Source organism: Osmerus eperlanus, chromosome 14 (genome assembly GCF_963692335.1).
Source record: "Osmerus eperlanus chromosome 14, fOsmEpe2.1, whole genome shotgun sequence".
NCBI lineage: Eukaryota > Metazoa > Chordata > Actinopteri > Osmeriformes > Osmeridae > Osmerus > Osmerus eperlanus.
This window is the reverse complement of record NC_085031.1, coordinates 5,134,324-5,154,596: the sequence shown is the minus strand read 5'-3', so window position 1 is coordinate 5,154,596 and position 20,273 is coordinate 5,134,324. Positions and strand designations below refer to the sequence as shown.

The 20,273-nt window shown below is 49.8% G+C and overlaps 1 protein-coding gene and 1 long non-coding RNA gene across 3 annotated transcripts; both read left to right on the top strand.

Moving 5' to 3' along the window:
- The first annotated feature begins 431 nt into the window (after positions 1-431).
- On the top strand, positions 432-1,696 carry LOC134033381 (uncharacterized). Its single transcript, XR_009932117.1, has 2 exons — positions 432-575; positions 762-1,696. It is a non-coding gene; the product is annotated as an uncharacterized LOC134033381 (long non-coding RNA).
- A 6,613-nt stretch (positions 1,697-8,309) lies between these two features.
- Positions 8,310-20,215, top strand: thbs4b (thrombospondin 4b). Of its 2 annotated transcripts, none has more exons than XM_062477436.1 (22): positions 8,310-8,687; positions 11,485-11,682; positions 12,263-12,513; positions 12,646-12,742; positions 12,962-13,044; positions 13,180-13,231; positions 13,382-13,533; positions 13,770-13,907; positions 14,148-14,225; positions 14,359-14,511; positions 14,599-14,703; positions 14,899-15,006; positions 15,370-15,529; positions 16,326-16,444; positions 17,035-17,087; positions 17,351-17,544; positions 17,696-17,874; positions 18,154-18,202; positions 18,348-18,544; positions 18,875-19,047; positions 19,133-19,272; positions 19,378-20,215. In XM_062477436.1, the coding sequence occupies exons 1-22, from the start codon at positions 8,609-8,611 to the stop codon at positions 19,434-19,436; spliced, it is 2,817 nt and encodes a 938-aa protein (XP_062333420.1). In that variant the 5' UTR covers positions 8,310-8,608; the 3' UTR covers positions 19,437-20,215. The 2 variants fall into 2 exon arrangements, with proteins under 2 accessions (XP_062333420.1, XP_062333419.1); XM_062477435.1 differs by having other exon boundaries at positions 8,311-8,687; positions 12,643-12,742.
- Positions 20,216-20,273: the final 58 nt, after the last annotated feature.

The window sequence follows — 20,273 nt, the reverse complement described above, 5'->3', positions numbered from 1 at the left end:
CCTCCCTCCCCTCTCCCCCATGTCCTCCCTCCCCTCTCCCCCATGTCCTCCCACATTCCTCCCTCCCCTCTCCCCCATGTCCTCCCTCCCCTCTCCCCCATGTCCTCCCCCATGTCCTCCACCTTCCTCCCTCCCCTCTCCCCCATGTCCTCCCTCCCCTCTCCCCCATGTCCTCCCTCCCCTCTCCCCCATGTCCTCCCACTTTCCTCCCTCCCCTCTCCCCCATGTCCTCCCTCCCCTCTCCCCCATGTCCTCCCACTTTCCTCCCTCCCCTCTCCCCCATGTCCTCCCTCCCCTCTCCCCCATGTCCTCCCACCTTCCTCCCTCCCTTCTCCCCCATGTCCTCCCACCTTCCTCCCTCCCCTCTCCCCCATGTCCTCCCTCCCCTCTCCCCCATGTCCTCCCACCTTCCTCCCTCCCCTCTCCAGAGAGTTTGTGTTCCAGCATCCCAAGCAGCCTGGCTCCCTCAGTGTCAGGAAGACCGAGGTGATGAAGAGAGGGATCTTCTCCTCCGACGTTCTCCTCATCCTCATCCCCTCACTGCTGGCCTCACACCTGCTCACACTCGGAGTGGGGTAAGATGTACACACAACTAAACACATACACACACACACACACACACACACACAGGTATGCACGCTCACACACGTACACACACATATCCATACACATGCATGCTTGGCGAATTCATACGATTGTGTGATCAGGAAGTGCTGTTTTTTTGTTGTTGTGAACCATGTCGGTGTCTGTCCTTCCCTCAGGATCTACATTGGAAAGCGATTGGCTGCATCCACAACCAGCACCCTGTGACATGTGCTTTGGGGCCGCGCCCTGATTGGCTGCCAGACAGCCAATGGGAGTTGTAGTCCTATCGAGACCACTTCTGTTGCCCCCCTCTATCCCATCATGGGGCAACTTAGGACCCAGCCTTTCTTTATCACACTGTCTCTGTCTGTCTGTCAATCCACCTAGCAGCATGACTGTTTGTATGTCTCTCTGTATGTCTATATGTCTGTCTGTTTGTGTGTGCATGTACTAGTAAGCCTTAGTCAGCCTGTCAATCTGTGTACCAGTCAGTCAGCCATTCAGTCTGTGTGTACCAGTCAGTCAGTCAGCCATTCAGTCTGTGTGTACCAGTCAGTCAGCCATTCAGTCTGTGTGTAACAGTCAGTCAGTCAGCCATTCAGTCTGTGTGTAACAGTCAGTCAGCCATTCAGTCCTGCAGCCTGTCCGAGTCAGAGCTTGACCCAGGTCACTTGCCGCGACAGGAGAGAGAGAAAAGATCAAAAGCAAAACGAAGGATGTCAGAGGAGACAGACTGTGTTGCCAGATGTTGGAAAGAGACATCTTTATTTTTAGCCCAACGTTGAAAAAAGGTTTTCTTCCTCACCATGGCGATAAACGTGTGTTGATGATTTGACAGACAGCCATGTCGAAGCCGGTTGGTGGATTCAAACTATTCCGGTCATGCTGTTTCCACCACCTACGGTGCTGGTTTGGCTAAACCCATGTTGACGTTTGGCTCAGGGATGTGAGCGCTGCTGGCCCGGTGGAACACGGAGGGAGGGTCTAAGACAAAAGGGTTTAGGACTAAAAAACGAATGTCTAGCTGTGTCTGTCTATCTCCTAAACATTTCGCTGTGTCATGTGGAACTACCACAACAGTTACCCCATTAAACATCTCTCTTCACTGCTCCCCTCAGCTCTACGTGTTTCTCTCGATCTGGCTGTGTTCTGTTTCCATCCCTGTCTGGAAGGAGTTAGTTTTTTTTTTTTTTTTTTTTTTTACATTTGATCACAAAACTTGAGTAGAACATGAGGTCATGTTCTCCTGGATCCTCATTCTTGTATCTCGTTGTTCTTGGTGGAGACATTGTGTCCTCGAGTTGCATTCTTATTTAATCATGCCAGACCGGGAGTCAGGGTGAGTGGTAGGCTGTGCTGTGTGGCAACACCATCTCTTGTCGGGTTATTAAGCAACCTGTATCGTAAAATTGAAACATCTGGCCGCCATTTCATAGCCTTCCCGTTTGAGATGAGTCATTGTATATCAGCCTGTTTATAGGGCAAATGAAAGCTACTATTTCCTCATATCTGATGCAGACCAGGTTATGTTTATACACGTGTACGCACGCACACACACATGGACACACACACAGACAAATCTCCCCCAAAGATTTATGACCTTTCTGGTATATTATGACATCACACTAGTCTGTATCTCTGTCTCTCTCACCATCCATCTGTCTCTCTCTCATTCTTTTGTCTGTTCTTGTTTAACAAGCGTGCTCTGACATGAAACCAGTCAGGCCATTTGTAGCCTTCCCATGAACCGAACAGGACCCTAAAGAAACACACATACATACACACACACCTACACACATACACACACACGCACGTACAGTCACCCTGTTTAACATGTCATGAATATAGCAGTCCTGTTGTAGGGTTGTGCTAGAAACTTTACTACCGGGGCTAAATTGCCCAACATTTGTTAGCGGACCAGGCTGAGCACCAATGAGTCCTCCATTAGTGGCTGTTTGATGTGAGTGTTTCCTGCCAGGCTCCCAGTAGTAGCTCGCTCTAAACACACTGAGCTAAGAACGCAACCACAGGCTGTTGGGGGGGGGGGGGGGGGGGGGGTGACACCTGGTTTCTATTCACAAACACACACGTGTGCGCATACACGCAAATACACACACACACGTGCGCGCACACACACACATTTCCACTGCCTGGAACAGCTTTTACACAACCCTGCGTTAAAAAGAAAACAAGCCCTGTAGAGGTAGAATAGGAGGGAGGCAGGCTGTGTTGGCTCTTAATAATCCTCCGTGTGATTGATTGCCTTTGGCTTCCGATAGGGTTAGGTAGCGTTTTAAATGGGACTTAAAGGAGATGGTGGTTTCGAAAAAGAAGTCTAAGCAGATTCTCAACAAGTGAGACACTCCTTATCCCCCCCCGCCCCCCTCAACCCTCCCCCCGCCCCTAAAAGAGCTCCCAGCAGGCAGCCTGGCAGGCAGGCACAGGTGGGGTCGTCAGTCCTCCTCCATCAGCCCCTCCCTCAATAACACGGGCCGCTCCGCTAACGCCTGTAGACTTCTGCCCAGCAGGGAACCCGATGTCTGTGTTTACACTTTCATCCCTGCTAGACACACCGGAGATAGTGTACCATGTACACAACAAGAGGAGCATTATCCAAAGGTAGAACTTGTAACATGCAGACTGAATTCCCACTGTGACAGGCCTTGGGAGAGGTGTCGACATGGACTCAGAAACAAGGAAGTGAATGTTAGAAAAGAGATTGTATTTCAGTCCCTGGGCGAGTTTTATCTGGGAGAGAGGAGAAGAGAGGAGAAGAGAAGACGGCAAAGAAGAGAGGAAAGATGAGGGGAGAATGTTCCTGAGAGAGAAGAGGAGGAGGATGGAAGAGGTTTAATAGATGAAGAAGTCGCGGAGACAGACAATGAAAAGAATCAGTTCATTTCCTGTATGAGGCTTCAGAGAGGAGGGGGGCTGCCTCTGTAAAATGCATTATCTTCCTGCCTGTGTACCGCCAAGCAGGATATAGAGATTCCAGTTTCGAGTGGTTTGCGCCGAACAAAGGAATTCTTTTGAATGGCCGTGTCTGACTTAATATTCAAGCAGGCCACTCGAGTATCCTCTTCCTGTGCCTCCTCCTCCACCTCCTTCTCCTCCGCATCCTCCTTGTTCTCTTTTCGACCTCCACCTCCTTCTCCTCATACCTTCACCTCTCTCTTTCTTTGTATCACTCCCTTTCTCTTTTTCTTTCAAAGAAGTCCACTTTCCCATATGTGTCTCCCTTCCTCTCTGAGAACTGTTTAACATGAGGAACAAGAGAACCTCGTAGAACCGTCCCACTCCTAGGCCAGGGGCCAGAGCACAATACCACCTGACCCTGACACCCCCTCCCCCACAGCATCCGTCAACTAAACCATGACTAACGTACAGTCAAACGTGCTGACACACTCAGACACATGTTCACACACACACAAGCCTCTTTTTGCGCGATCTGTACAAGGCTCTGTGTAAGAGGAGACAGAACGGGGGGGGGGGGGGGGTCATTATTGTGCCGGCTTTGAGCAGCGGAGGTCGTCACTAAATGGAATCGACGTCTGTGTGAAAGGGAGAGCCTCAGTGAAGTCCCTGCCTCAGTGATGTCCCTGACTCAGGGAAGTCCCTGCCTCGGTGACGTCCCTGCCTCACAAAGACAATGAAGACAGGCTCTCTCCCACAGAGGCTGACTCAGCCTGGAGCCGGTGACCCGACACCAGAGGTGTCCACGGAGCACGTCCCCCAAGACGGGACGAGAAGAAGCTCGGCTCTGCGGTGATGAATGTCCTGCCCGCCAGCTGCTCACAGCCACAGAGCACCGTCCCGAGTTCACCTCCCAGGGCTGGACATGGACTCATGCTCACACCTCATGCTTGCTGCTTTTAATCACAGTAGCCATTGTTAAATGAAAGCACAGCGTTTAAAAGCCAACCCACACACACCCACAGCAGAGGGGAGATGAAAGGAGCTGCTTTGTGTTCCCATATGTTTTGATGCATGTTTTTTTTAAGTATTTTTTTTCACCTATGAACCGAAACACGTGCCCGTCCCGCCCTCGTCCACCCCAAACTACAGAGTACGGGGGGGGGTAATCACTTGCATGTGCCGAGCCTCCTCTCCACTGCTCTCTCCAGCACACCCAGCCTACCCTCTGAACAAGCTCACCACACAGCGTACTGTACGCCTTGGCTCATGACCACCAACCTGAGCCCAGTGGAGATCCGGCAAGGCCCTAACCTGAAGCAGCGTGCCTCTGATCGACTTCCATTAGTCTCTCCTCAGCATGGTAAACTCTGTAAACCCTGCGGGTCCAGGCATGCGGGGCCAGGGGAGCATGGCCTCCCCCCAGGATTGATGGCAGTGGTGGACCTGGGGGACGGGTGGGGGGGGTAAACAGTGCTGCCATAGGCCAGGTGTGTTTGAGCCTCCTGGAACTCACTCAGGGTAGGGTTTCTGACATCCCGAAGCCTCAGTCAACACATTGCGACAGACTGTAAAAGGATTCTGGGATGAACAGAGGCAGAAAAAAAGAAAGAAAGACAGAACGAATGGGGAGAGGAGTGGCTTGAGTGTGTGTGTGTGTGTTATCTGAGAGGAAAGGACTGAGAGTGAACATGTGGTTAATCCATCACCAGTCTCTTCTTACCCAGCTTGTCCTAGATGCCTGAGAAGCGATGAGGACATGGTTGTTCTCTGAACCATACGTTTCCCGGCAAAGAGCACTGTTTGGAGAATACCCAGCATGCACCTGTCGTCAATCTTGTGTAATAACTCCCACTTCCCTAGGAAAACAAAACATTCAGGTTAGGCTATATTGCATTACAGTATCCACAAGAGGCAGCCATTTTGAGTGATTTCCCAGACAGTCTAACTTGACGGTGGTCGATATTTGTCCAGGTAAATTGAAATGGTGGAAGCATAACCACATTCAGTTATGAACTAATCAAATGACGAGCGGCTCTGTGTGGACATAAAGCAGCACGAGTAATTGTGTACTGTATTGTTTTGGCCTGGATTCTGCTGCAGGTTCGGTTAATCAGACAAACAAATCACTCCACATGTTACTTCAGATGTACCTGAGTAGAAGTAATGGTAGCCCACAGGACCCCCTGATCTCAGCCAACCGGAGAATTCTAGATCAAATATGAATACATCTGCATTACTGCCCGTAATTTGGTCTGTAATATCTTATTAATAACTCAGAACTCATTTGGAATGATGTACTTTGAGTGCACCTATTCAGACCCTGAAAAAGAAACATTTAATTATTTATGCATTATCATGTGCTGTATTATAAAGCCACACTGTTCAGTAGTGGTATAGAGAACCTTGCATCTTATCCATGTTTTAATCATGGCCCTTTCTACCTACTGTACAGAGCAAGGAGAGAACCTTCTAGAAACAGACTCCATCTTACTGTAACTGTCAGGTCCGCAAGGTTGCTGTGTGCTTGTAGACTAACGACTAACATCCCACAGGATGTGGCTGTGTTATTAATTCTCTCTCTCTTTCTCTCTCTCTATCTGTGGCTGTAGCTAGCTGGCTAATGAAAGACCAAGGCCCTAAGCTGTACTGTACGCTGTAATTTAAGGGTTTGCAGTTTCCCTCCACAGAGCTGGACGGGGCTTTGTGTAATTGAGGGTGAGGGGAGATGAGACGATGGATGAAGAAGACCTTTGCGACGGTGAGAAACTGCTGCTGGAGAGGTTCATTAGGTAGGAGCTAAGGGGGACTGGACGTCCACCATTCCCTGCGGTTTAATAACACACGGTAACTTAGCAACAGTGCCAGCAGTACAAACACCCTTCGCTTTGTTTTGCCAGGTTGGTGAACGATGTGTACTGTGTGTTGCCAGGTTGGTAGAGTATGTGTACGGTGTGTTGCCAGGTTGGTGAAGGATGTGTACTGTGTGTTGCCAGGTTGGTAGAGTATGTGTACGGTGTGTTGCCAGGTTGGTAGAGGATGTGTACTGTGTGTTGCCAGGTTGGTAGAGGATGTGTACTGTGTCTTACCAGGTTGGTGGGGATGTGTACTGTGTGTTGCCGGGTTGGTAAATTGTATGTGTAGGCACTTGAGTGAGGGGATGTGAGTGGCAAACAGAACAGAACCCTATGTTTGACTGACAGTTCCCTTCTGTATCGGGAGGGAAATGGAGAACATGATAAAAAAAGAATTCAGAAAAAGAATTTCGGAAGTTAAGAATTCACGGAGGGTAACCTGATCTATGGAGCCTCACGTCTGTCTACAGCAGAGAGTGTGTGTGAGTCTGGGTTTGAGTGGAGTTTACAGGGTTCAGTCTGATCTCAGAGACCACAGCATGACGTGACTCAGACCGGGGTCTCCAGCAGAGGGGCCGTGGTCTGTTCACCCGCTCCCTCTGATGACAACCAATCGCTGGCTTCCGAACTGTGGCTTTGGAAGGGCTTCCTGATCTCTTGACCAATCAGAAGACAGTTTACTCAATCGGCATCCTATCTCAGCCTTTAGCACAACATCTTGGACAGGAGCCAAACCAGGGAACACCAAACAACCGTGGCAGGGACATCCAAGCAGCCTCAGTGAACACCTGTGGTTTCAGACTACAGAAAGAATGACTCACGCATTTGGGCTTTCCAGGAGCTGTCCTAACCTACAGGCACAGAATGTGACTTGAAGACATAGTCAATGGAGAAAACAGTCCCAGCCACAGCTCACAATCTGACACAGGAGCAGTAGCGCTGACTAGTTTCAGTATTTTCAAATAGTTAACTTAAGTTTGTTCTGTAACCTTCTGGAAAAAGCTTTTGGGGGTTTCTGCTTCTATTGGTGAAATGGTTCTAATTGAAATCTTTCCTTGAAGGACTTATTGAAGCAGAAGCAATTTTTTTTCCAAAAGGTTTTTCCAAGTATGTAAGTAGCCTAAATATTTGAAGTCAGAATCTTCCAGGCAGCAGCAGACATGGGCTGTCAGCTCTCTCCTGGAGCCTGAAGTCTCTGCAGCACAAATGTCCGCCCTAATACTCCCCAATGTCAAACGGAACAAGCTTTACTGCTTAAAAACAAAATTGCTTGACGAAAAACAACCACTCCTCAGTTCCTCTGTGCCGAATGTGACAGTTAGGCGGGGCCAGGGCGTGTCTGGCCAATGCAGCACCAGGTGACGGTGAACGTGCGCTTGTTAAAAGTTTTTGGTTCCTGACCAGATCGCTCCTTTCCTGTCTGCGCTCGGGGCGCGGGGGGGGGAGGGCAGGGCAGGGGGCGGAGGCGGGGGGGGGTGGTGAGAGAGAGGGTGGAAAGGGGAAAGGTGTTGGATTTGAACCCTGCGAAAACGTGAAAGCGTCTTGCCGTGTTGCTGAGGAGGTGTGGGGTCATAAACCCCCCTCGACCCCCCACCTAACCCCCCCTCCCTCACAGCTTGAAGGGATTTTACAGGTCCCCGTTAACGCTCTCAGAGGTCCCCACCTCCAGATAGAAAACAAACAAGAAAAGAAAAAAAGACACCGATACGTTTCAGCCCAGCTATGTTGAGAGGTTGGATTTTCCTGTGGGACAGACAGGAGCTGCTGTACACGATCTTACGCATTGTTCCCTGGGAGACAACGGGAGCCAATAGGAGGCTAGGAGTCTGAAGGAAGGACGGCCTGGTCACACCTTCTCGGTATGTGGCCCCTGAGGACGGCTTTAAACCAACTCCGGCCCTGTTGCTCCTCCCTCGGTTAGTCTGTCAGCCTCCCAGTCCACATTGGGACACACACACACACACACACACACAGACAGACATAGCCTCCTACTGCACATTCACATGGAGAGAGATTCACTTGCACAGGGGGACTCAGACAGACAGGCAGCAGTTAGTCTCTGGCTCACTATGACTGAATAACCCTACCTCAGCTTCTAGTGGAAGTGACACACTCTCTCACACACACTTAAACTCTCTCAGACACACGCCCACACACACACACACACACTACGGAGGCGCACAAGGGAGTGAGTGACAGGCTACATAAGGATCCTCTGTGAACAGCATCTGACCTGGGACCAGCCGAAGGACAGAATGGGACTGTGGACTTCTATGATCCTGGGCACCCAGCTGATCCTGAGTCTGGGCTCTCTTGCCAGAGCTCAGGGTTCAGGTGAGTTCACACACTGAACTTTCACTAAATTATATATTGACCTGAGTAATTCTATGGTGTGGAGATGAAGCTGCAGTCGCTATACTTAAGATGAGATAGAATAAAGGTAAGACAAAAATTGCATAAATAATATGAAAAGTTTGTAGGGAAACTAAATACTGCAAGGAAAGTGAGACAATTTAAGTTAAAAGTCTGTTGGATTTTGAGAGACTAAGAGACTGCACTGTGTGTGCGTGCGTGCGTGTGTGTGTGTGTGTGCGTGCATGCATTTCTCTGTGTGTGTGTGTGTGTGTGCCGACAGACAGACTATGAGGTAAATCTGGCATGTTTTTATCTGTCTAATAAAGCACTCAGGGCTGCACCTCAGTGTATTTGTCAGGATAGATGCCCAGCACTCACAGACACTGATGCCTTTAGCAGACTCTGAGCTGGTTCATATTCATATTCACATGGACTGATCCAAAATACATAGACATGGCATTCAATACTCCGTTAGGTAAGAATAAAAGGATCAAAACAAATATGCCTTTGTGCAGTCAGAGGTGGGGAGATTGAAAAGACATATTGCTGAGGAATGCTGTGTGCTGAGGTCAGAGTGAGAGTGCCGGCGGTTGACGGGACGGGAGCTCTGATTGTGTGTGTGCTTGTTTGTGTGTGTTTGTGTACGTGCGCATTTGTGTGAGTGCGTGTGTGTGTGACGTCACCTTGAGCTCAGTACCGACTTGCCTGATACCTATAGCTTGGGGGGTGGGGTGAGGGGGTGAGGGGGGGCGGGGGGGGCGGGCATGGTCTGGCTCTGATTTAGGCTCTGAACAGTCCCAGCATAATGAGACACATGGGAATAATCACTACTGGTCTGCATGCAATACTGAGGTCTGAGAAAAAAAAAACCACACGTGCAGAACCCCCCCCCCCCCACCACACACAGACATTAACTTTTGGATTGAGACCCAGGCTGGGGACTGTAAGTCGGTAAGTCTGAGAGATGTGTGTTAATATTTTCACAGCTGCCCGTGGTGAAGGAGGGCATCAATCTGGCTCCCACTGTTCATCACTCTATATCCACTGCGCTGATCGGAAAACAAGCAAAGTTCTGATTTAGAGACTTCAAACATTGCTCAAACATTATTCTGGAGATATGATTTATCGAAACAGGAAAGCTACTGTCGTATCACTATTATTTGCTGAGCACCGTGGCAACAAGTGAGTTTTGTGGGATTAAGGAATACGATTTCCAAGTGCACTGTTCAAACTTCTTCGTAACACGACATAATGGGGTAGCGTAGGTATTAGAGTTTGGACTTTTGGTCGTCTTCTCACAGATCTTAGGGATAAGAGGTGTGTGTGTGTGTTTTCCTGATGGAGATTAAGGTGGTTTGAAGGATGCAGGGGGCGACGGGATGGGAAGGGGGTCCGATGTTGAAATCAGACCCTTCGTCGTGGTTCTTTGTGAGGAGACATGGCTCTCAGTCTACAAGACAGAAGGGAACCTTAGTGTGTGTGTGTGTGTGTCCGAAGTGCGTAGTGTCTTTCAAAGAGCGATAATACTGCAGACAACTGGAGGAAGAGCCGACAGATAGAGCCACTGTTTCAACTGCTGCGTTGCGCCCGATGCTGCTTCTCAGGGCAGAGTCACGTTGAAGCAGACAGAGATCTATTTGTCTGGCACAACCTCCCTAAACAGTTAGGAGGCACAATGAACATGCTGAGGCCTTTCACTGGCCCGGCTCATTTGGGGTGTTTGTAAAGGTGAGGCCGAGCGCAGGGGAGACCATGAAAGAAAAGCCTGTTTCCCAGGGCTCGAGTTGTCACGTTTTAGCGGCACACTCTTGGAAGGAAGAGAAAAAAAAGGCTCTGTGTGGCTCCCTGGAGCGCTGCAACACCAGGGGGAGGAAGAGACGAGAGGAAAGGTGAGAGAGGAGAGAGAAGAGAGGAGGCAGAAGAGAGGAGGGAGAAGAGAGGAGGCAGAAGAGAGGAGGGAGAAGAGAGGAGGCAGAAGAGAGGGGGAGAAGAGAGGAGGGAGAAGAGAGGGGGGAGGAGGGAGGAGGGAGAAGAGAGGGGGGAGAAGAGAGGAGGGAGAAGAGAGGAGGGAGAAGAGAGGAGGGAGAAGAAAGGAGGGAGACGGGGAGAGATAGAGAAGGAGGGGAAGAGGGGAAACAGGGAGACACTGCACATACCGAGAGGGGGGGGGGGGGCGAGAGAAATCAAAAGAGGGACAGAGCGAGAAAAAAGAGAACGAACAAACGACTAGTCTTAGACATCACTCTGTGCAATCTGGCCGAGGATGAGAGCGATTTTCGGGAAGCATTTGGGAGCAATTTGGTGCCCCTTCGCGACAGCGAGCGTTGCAGACGTCTGTTAAGGCCCTTGTGCATGCATCCGGTCCAGACCGGGCGATAGAGATTCAGGGCACATCTTCCTAGGGCTTTGCCGCCTTTCTCTTCCTCGGGGACTCTATTAAAGAATGTCCCTCTGTAACCTTGAGCAGCACTCCACAATTCCTTTTCTGTACATTCTATTCCTAAAGCACTGACAGCACATCTCCATAATCAGCCAACCAGGCTTCTCATGGATAGGTGATCCCAAACCACACCCAGGTGTTCTGAGATGCTTGAAGGAATGATTGATGTCCCTTTGAAAAAAAAAAAAAAAAGAAAAAACCTTTTTAAATCAAAAGAAACTTCTCAGTAAAAAGCTTTATCAAACGAATGCCTCAAGACTGACCAATCATAGTCTTGATTGAACCTTGTCAGATCCTTGTTTGACTGGTATGTTTCTACCCCCGCCCGCCGCCAAGTGTACGATCTCCTGACGTCTCCGGAGTGCCTGCCGGACCTGCTCCAGGGTGGGCTGGCTGAGCAGGGGGTCAACGAGGCCTTCATCCTCACCACCTTCAAGCTGCAGCCCAAGATGGGAGCCACTGTGTTCGGCTTCTACAACCCCCGGGACAACAGCAAGTACTTTGAATTCACCATTCTTGGCAAACTCAACCGAGGTGAGTCACAAGGCGTGCGTTTTGTGGTGTTTGTGGAAATAGACTGGAACTGTGTCTTGTTGTAATTTCTTTGTGAGATATTACACAATGTGACACTGCATTCGAGTTTTCGAGTCTACTTCTTAAACTAGTCCAGGAGGGGCTATTGTGTAATAAAAACATTTTAAAAGTTTCAGTGAATTGAAATGACTTCACTTCTCTTTGACTTCCCTAGAAGTCTATTATGGTCTTTTTGTATTGTTTTTGGCTCTGTTTTTCCTTCTCTCTCTCTTTTCATCCATCCCTCTTTCACTCTCCCTTACACTGTACATTTTCTCATTACATTTTGGCACAACCAAAACTCTTCGACTCTCTCATTCCCTTTCGTGTCCTCTGTAGCCCCCTTTGTACGTTTTGATCAATATGTCCTTCCTTGCTTTTTCTACATTATTCATTTAATCAATCATCCCATTTACATAGTCTCTTAATTCCTGACATTGCATTTCCCCCTTTTTTCATTATTTCTCTCTCTCTCCGTTCTCCCTCCCTGCTCTTTCCCCCCCTCCACCCCCCCCCCCCCTCCCTCCCATGGCCCCTCCAGCCGTACTGCGTTTCCTGAGGAAAGACAGGAGGATGTCCTCTGTCACCTTTAACAACCTGGACCTGGCGGACGGGCAGCGCCACCGTCTGATGTTCCACCTGAAGGGCATGCAGCAGCAGGGCCCGGGCGGGGTGGAGCTCCACCTGGACTGCCGGCTGGTGGAGACCGTGAGGGACCTCCCTGCCGTCTTCCAGGGCCTGCCTCAGGGGTACGGGGTGGTGGAGCTCAAGGCCATGCAGGGGAAGGAGCAGGTGATGACTGGGGGGGGGGCATGATTCCTGACTAGGACTGGTCACTAGGACTGGGCTATGTGGTTGGTTGTAATCCTGTTCTGTCTCCTCGCTGATGGTGATGAAAGCTGGCCTCTCTGTTTCTGCCAGGAGGAGCTGGAGGAGCTGAAGCTGGTGGTCGGTGACACGTTTGAGAACGTTGCCTCTCTTCAAGACTGTCACCAGCAGAGAGACTCCGTCCAAACCCTAGGTAAGTTCTTCCTACCACCATTATGAGGTTCCTTCAATACCTGTTAAGAACCCTATGGGGAACCCTATGAGAAACATTTTTCCTCCCAGAAAGAACTATTCCATTTAACACCAGTTCTAGAACCACTTCACCAATTAATTCTACATAAGGTTTTCCAGCAAGTTCTTAACCTTTTTTTTCTGAGCTCAGACTGGCCCCTAACTTTAGTTGCTTCAACAGGGGTCAACACAAAGCAGCTGTCCAATCAGATGTTGGAACTGACCAAGGTGATAAACGAGCTGAAAGACGTCCTCATTCAGCAGGTAACCGCAGCAAAGACTCACTGGGGGGCCATTAACCACTGACCCCTGACCCCTGGGCCCTGGTCCCGGACCCCCCTACAACCCCTGTGAACTCCTGGCCGGGTGTTAAAACTGTGTTTTTATAACTTCCCTCAGGTCAAAGAGACATCGTTTCTCAGGAACACCATCTCAGAGTGCCAGGCCTGTGGTAAGGTCCACAGGAAATCCACACCATGATGTTGTACCGTGCCCAATGTGTTATGGAGCTGGACGGGTGATCAGCCAGTGTCTGAACCATGGAGCGAGGCGAATCGATTGGCTGTTATTAAGGAGCAAATTTTCTCCGGTGCGTTCGAAGGGCTCGGGGGAACGGAGGTGGTGAGAGCGCGCTGCGGCCCGGGCGTGTGTTTCCGTGACACGGTGTGCTCGGAGACGGCAGAAGGGATCGAGTGTGGGCCCTGTCCTGACGGTTACACAGGAGACGGCTTCAGCTGCGATGATGTAGATGAGGTAGGTGGCTGGGCATGTGTGTGTGTGTGTGTGTGTGTGTGTGTGGGTGGGTGGAGGAGGAAAGAGTCATTTTGGTTTACGTGGTTTATGGCGTGGTCAACATATTTTTCTTTCTCTCTCTTCCCCTCTCTCGCACTCTCTCACCTTCTCTCCCTCTCCCCCTCTCTCCGATTCCTCTCCTTTTCTTCCTCTCCCTCTCGTCACCCCCCTCCCCCCCCCCCCACACACACACACAGTGCCAGTTTAACCCTTGCTTCCCTGGGGTCAAGTGTGTGAACACGGCGCCAGGGTTCCGTTGTGACGCATGTCCGCACGGCTACAGCGGCCTGGCAGTGGAGGGAGTAGGAGTGGTCTACGCTCAGACAAACAAGCAGGTCGGCCAATCACAGGCCTCTGTGTCTCCAACAGAGGATCTAGCAGTTTGCAGTCACATCCTCTTTTACATGGAAATATATCTTATATATTGAAATATGATATCATACAAATAAAGATTATATGATAATAGTTATATTATATGATACATTAAATATTACATATACTTCCACTCATGGAGATTTTGTTTCCTGCCACATTTTGTGTCAAAAAAGCTGATGTTTGATCCCATATTTCCTTAGATTTGTGATGACATCGATGAGTGCAGAGGGCCCAACAATGGGGGCTGCACGGCCAACTCTCTGTGCCACAACTCTGTGGTAAGACCTTCCACAGCACCATACAGCTATCACTGTTTCTTTCACAGTCTGTTTCTCGGTTCATCATTTGTTCCTCCTGTGTTCTCTGTTCCTCCTGTGCCCCCCCCCCTCTCCCCGCTGTGTGACTGCCCAGGGCTCCTACAAATGCGGGGGGTGTCAGACAGGCTTCACAGGGGACCAGGTGAAAGGATGTAAACCAGAGAGGAGCTGTGGAAACAGTCTTACCAACCCGTGCGACACGAATGCCATCTGTAACGTAGAGCGAGACGGGTCCATCTCCTGTCAGGTCAGAGTTGGGTCTGGGTCACACACACACACACACTTCAAGACACACACACAACAGTCTGTGAGGCCTTCGGTTTTGTTTTCTCAGTGTGGGATTGGCTGGGCCGGTAATGGTTACCTGTGTGGGAAGGACACAGATATCGATGGATACCCCGATGAAAAACTCAAGTGCAAAGACTTAAACTGCAAAAAGGTAACCTTGGCTACGTAACCCGTGCGGAATGTTCTCCATGCACGATACAAAACACTGACCGCTATCTCAAAGATGGACAACTATGTGTTTTAGGCATGCCGAGAAGTGTATTCATCTTGCTGTTCCAATAATGTCCCTTCATCAGTCCAGTGTGTGCTTTGGTAAACGACACAAGAGTGTTTCGGTTTCTTCCAGGACAACTGCATGTTCGTCCCCAACTCTGGCCAGGAAGACGCTGATAAGGACAGCCTGGGAGACGCGTGTGACGAGGACGCCGATGGAGATGGCATCCTCAACGAGCAGGTGGGCACAGCTCGCGGTGCCTGGTTAGAGAGGCACATGCGACGCACACGTGACGCGCGGCGCGACCGCGTCCCTCGTGTGTCGCTTTAGATCGAAGCGCCTGCTGAACGAGTGACATGTCACGTGGAAAAGGTGTGCCGCCAACGCAGGGACGAAACGCGCGCACGCACACGCACGCAGAGGAGCCCAAATGAACACGCACAACTGTGGGTCCGCACGCAACCCCCCAGACTTGATCGCAGGCACACACACATGCCCCACACTTCTACACACAGACACAGCACTCATAATGAACGTACACACCGTAGACAAACACGCACAGACACCAACACCGCCCCTCACCTGTTTCACTGCCCTTCCTAGGACAACTGTTGGCTGAAGCCTAACGTGGACCAGAGGAACAGTGACAAGGACAGCCACGGTGACGCGTGCGACAACTGCCGCACGATAGAGAACCCAGACCAGAGGGACACCGACAGCGACGGGAAGGGAGACGCTTGCGATGACGACATGGATGGAGACGGTACACACACTCACTCTGAAGTTAGAGGACTGGTGCAGGGTTCTTGTATCGGTGCAGATTGCGTACAGTCTGGGACTAAGCAGGTCTCCATTTCTTCTGTGTTTGGGAAACAATCTAGTTGAACATCATACCCACAGAGGAAGAAAAACACCACGTGCACCTTCTCGACCTCTCTCTGCCAGCCTCCCTTCTTCTCAGCCTCTCTGCCAGCCTCCCTTCCTCTCGGCCTCTCTCTGCCAGATTTCCTCTTTCATCCCACTGATTAGAATGTAATACAAACTGGATTTTCCCAGGCTGCCGTTTGACCTTGCTGCTGTACCAGCACGCCACCCTCCCTGTGACAGATGAGGGATGGCATCTCTGGCTTTATTTACACACACAACCGCCTGGTCCATCACCTGCACGGCTGAAGCAACAGTGCCTCCCAGTGACCAAACTATGAATGGCAAATTGTAAAAGAATCTAAATGGTAGAATTGCCACATATGGGAAGTGGCTGGGAAGTTTCAATAATAATTGAAGTCACATATTTAGGCATCTTGTGTAGATATTTACCACATTAGGCTTCATAGTGGTGTTAAAGAAGGTTTACATGTTGAAGACGCACACAAGTGTAATAGATTGAACAGCTTCCCCTGCTGTTCAAACATCGATAAACTGAATTTGTCCATTTCAAAGTACAAGCCTATTAAAAGTAGTATATCTACGCTGTGGACACTCATCTTTAAATACTATTGGTTAAAAAAAGAGTGCAAAGAACTGACCTTGCAATGCACTGTCCTGTGATTGGACACCAGGTCTAAAGAACTTCCTGGATAACTGCCAGCGGGTCCAGAACAGGGACCAGTTGGACAGAGATGGAGATGGAGTGGGAGACGCCTGCGACAGCTGTCCTGATATCCCCAATCCTAACCAGGTCAGACTCATCCCAAATCACACCAGGTTACAAATCCCCTAACTCTAACCTGGTAAGATGTCTCACATTTGAACCAGGTCACAACCTGCCCAGTTACATACATCTCAAATGAATCAAGTCCATATTTTCGTAAACATTTAACTGCTTTAGAATCCCTTTAATCCATTTGAACTTATTGTTTGCCATTCAACTACTGTATATGGACTTTCCTGATTTTCTAAACCTAATAAGGTCAGCCTAAAGAGGTTAGGTCACGTCAGAACCAGCCGTCCAGCCCAGTCTGCAGAGCCAACCCCCTTGGCCCTTGGACCAGACCCTGTTCCACTCATTACAGGGATATAGATAGACTTAAGATAGGCCAGGCTGGGACTTTGGGCAGACACTGACAGCTACCCGCTTGTTGCAAAGCCTGGAGTGACCTGTTAGAGAGTGTGTTCCGGGCAGGGCCTTGAGGAGACTGGTGCCCATGACCTGTTAGAGAGTGTGTTCAGGGCAGGGCCTTGAGGAGACTGGTGCCCAGGCTGGGTTGTGAGGGAGAGATGATGGGTGTTGATCTTATTAAGAAGCATGACTCTCTTCTCTGTATCCAGTCGGACATCGATAACGACCTGGTTGGGGATTCCTGTGACACCAACCAAGACAGGTGAGGGACTCGAGAGCCCACAGCTCAGTCGAGCTGAGATGAGGAACATAATTAGTTCTCAGAAACATGATGCGTTGTCCTGGTGGAATTGCTCCGGGTTCTTTTTTTATGAACATACTTATGCTTGAGTCATTGAAACGGAATGATTTCCCAGGCCTGTTTTTCTGGGTCAAGCCATAGTGCATGGAACAGATGCCTTGCCATTTTATTGATGTCAATTCCGATACTTTGTCGTCACTTCCTGTGTGCTATATCCTGCGTAGTGATGGTGACGGCCACCAGGATACCAAGGACAACTGTCCCCAGGTGATCAACAGCTCCCAGCTGGACACGGACAAGGATGGCCTGGGGGATGAGTGTGACGACGATGACGACAATGATGGAGTCCCTGACACCTTGCCGCCTGGCCCAGACAACTGTCGTCTTGTCCCCAATCCTGACCAGCAGGATGACAACAGTTAGTCACCATTCGATGACGATGATGATCATTACAATACAAATGTGACATGCAGAAGACGTAGTATTGAAGAAAAAAACATCAAACGATCACTATTTTGACAGTTTGCAATGTGTTTCTTTGACTGAGTCATTTCTTCCTTGTGACTCAGACGATGGTGTCGGAGACATTTGTGAGTCAGACTTCGACCAGGACAAGGTGATTGACAGAATCGACAACTGCCCGGAGAACGCCGAGGTCACGCTGACAGACTTCAGAGCCTATCAGACGGTGGTGCTGGACCCGGAGGGTGACGCCCAGATCGACCCCAATTGGGTGGTCCTCAACCAGGTCAGACATTCTCTGGCTGAGTCTACCAGACATTGATCATGATTAAAGTATTCCTTACAATATACATTTGACATTTTATTCATTTAGCAGACACTTTTCTCCAAACCATAACAAACACACCAGGGTCATAAGTTTGTTTTCAAATTTGGGTGGAATAGCTTTTCTTTTACTGAATATTTGGCTGTTAGATAACATTTTCTGAGGGGACAGATTTACAGTTTTCACAATAAAACTATGTACTCCACATTAGTTTTATGACTGCCTTCATTTCTCCCAAAGGGAATGGAGATTGTGCAAACTATGAACAGTGATCCAGGACTTGCTGTTGGTAAGAAAAATATCCCAAATGAAATCCTGAATCCCCCAAAATGACCTTTTCCAGTAATGCATCTGTGCAGCTTGCATCATAAAAGACTGCCATGGTGACAAGGAAATGGCAATCAGTAAGCAGTATTGTATCTTCTGTTGCCTAGGCTACACCGCGTTCAGCGGTGTGGACTTTGAGGGGACATTCCACGTGAACACGGTGACGGATGATGACTACGCCGGCTTCATCTTCGGCTACCAGGACTCGTCCTCCTTCTACGTGGTCATGTGGAAGCAGACAGAGCAGACCTATTGGCAGGCCACGCCCTTCAGGGCCGTGGCAGAGCCCGGGATCCAGCTCAAGGTTAGATTCCAACCCTGACCCAAGGGTCAGTCCTCAATCCTAACACAAGAAAAGTCCTGAGAACCTAGCCTCATTGCAGGTTAGGTCCTAACCCTAACCAAAAGGCTGGTCCTCAGTGACTGGCCTGTTCTAGGCTGGCAAACTGTTCTAGTTTCTTTATCTCACGACTCTAGATAAAATGTTCCATGGGCCTTGTTTAATCCCCCTACCCCCTCCCTCTCCCCCCTCCCCCTCCCTCTCCCCCTCCCTCTCCCCCCTCCCCTCACCTGCCCTCCCCCCTCCCTCTCCCCCCTCCCTCTCCCCCCTCCCTCTCCCCCCTCCCTCTCCCAGGCAGTGAAGTCTAAGTCAGGTCCAGGTGAGCACCTGAGGAACTCCCTGTGGCACACAGGTGACACCAACGACCAGGTGCGTCTGCTGTGGAAGGACCCCAGAAACGTGGGCTGGAAGGACAAAGTGTCCTACCGCTGGTACCTCCAGCACCGCCCGCAGGTCGGATACATCCGGTAAGGCCGCTAGATGTGTGTGCGCCTGAGTATGTGCACGGTGTGAGCGTGTGTGTGTGTAATCTGTGTGTCAACACCCTCCCAGGGCTCGGTTCTATGAGGGCACAGAGCTGGTGGCTGACTCTGGGGTGACGATTGACACCACCATGAGAGGAGGACGCCTGGGAGTGTTCTGCTTCTCCCAGGAGAACATCATCTGGTCTAACCTCAAGTACCGCTGCAATGGTCAGTTCTGACTCACCATCCGTTCGTCCCTGGGAGAATCTACGAGTGCAGCCCTTTTTGCTCCAGCACGCCTGACTCCTGACCTTTCACCTTTGTCTCCTGCAGACACCATTCCTGAGGACTTTCAGGAGTTCAGCACCCAGCACGGCGTCGACGGACTCTAACCCGCTGAAAGAAGAGAGAGAGAGACCCCGAGAGAGACTAGACTGAGAGAGACAGTCTCTCTACGTCTGTACGTAGTGTATATGGCGTGTGGTTGCGTGTGGTCATTTGTGCGTGTGTGTAGATGTGTGTACACAGCTTTTGTACTTTGTTTGGTACGTTTCACCCTCGCCTGTACCCCCCTCCCACCCCACTCTCAACCCCTTTTATAAAATGTCTCAAGCTGATTTAGTGTATCATACAATGACACAACAACTGGTTGGAAGCTCATTTTCACTCATTACCTCCCATGTCTTTCCGCATTTCATACATTTTCCATTTCATGTTACCATATTTCTGCAATACCATAGTCGCCACCTACTACATACAGTGTCAGCCATTTTTTACGCTTCCTTTCCCTTTCAAAAGCTTTTGTACTCAGAAAGTTAGCTCTCTAGGGACAGGTCACAGTCTCCAGCCTAACAGGGTGGGAGGTGTGGAGACAGATGACTCTGGGCGTAGTTCTATCCATGACTAGTTTTGTTTCAACCTAATCAGCCCCTCTCTACCACCAGCTACTGTACTATAGTTGTACACTCTTCGAAACTTCCCCCATATAGGGAAATCTTGGAGGAAAGAAACAATGGAGTGCAAAAAAAAAAAAAGATTCCAGAACAACATCCCAGTGCCTGGTGTCAGTGTAGACATGAGTGTTCTCACACGTTAAGAATTGCTGTCACGTCGATTCTCTTTTTGTGCGTGTGATGTCATCAAAGAGAGAAATTAAACGTTTTCAAAGATGCGTGTGATTTTTTTTTACTTAGTCGTCAGTCAAAGCAAGGTTCACAACTCTCTCAAAG

Excerpts from the sequence above, each read along its gene's own strand:
- thbs4b (XM_062477435.1), top strand. The coding sequence starts at position 8,609 with ATGGGACTGTGGACTTCTATGATCCTGGGCACCCAGCTGATCCTGAGT. Across the intron at positions 14,512-14,598 it reads ACGGGTCCATCTCCTGTCAG|TGTGGGATTGGCTGGGCCGG; the intron begins GTCAGAGTTGGG and ends TTGTTTTCTCAG. Across the intron at positions 17,088-17,350 it reads TGTGACACCAACCAAGACAG|TGATGGTGACGGCCACCAGG; the intron begins GTGAGGGACTCG and ends TATCCTGCGTAG.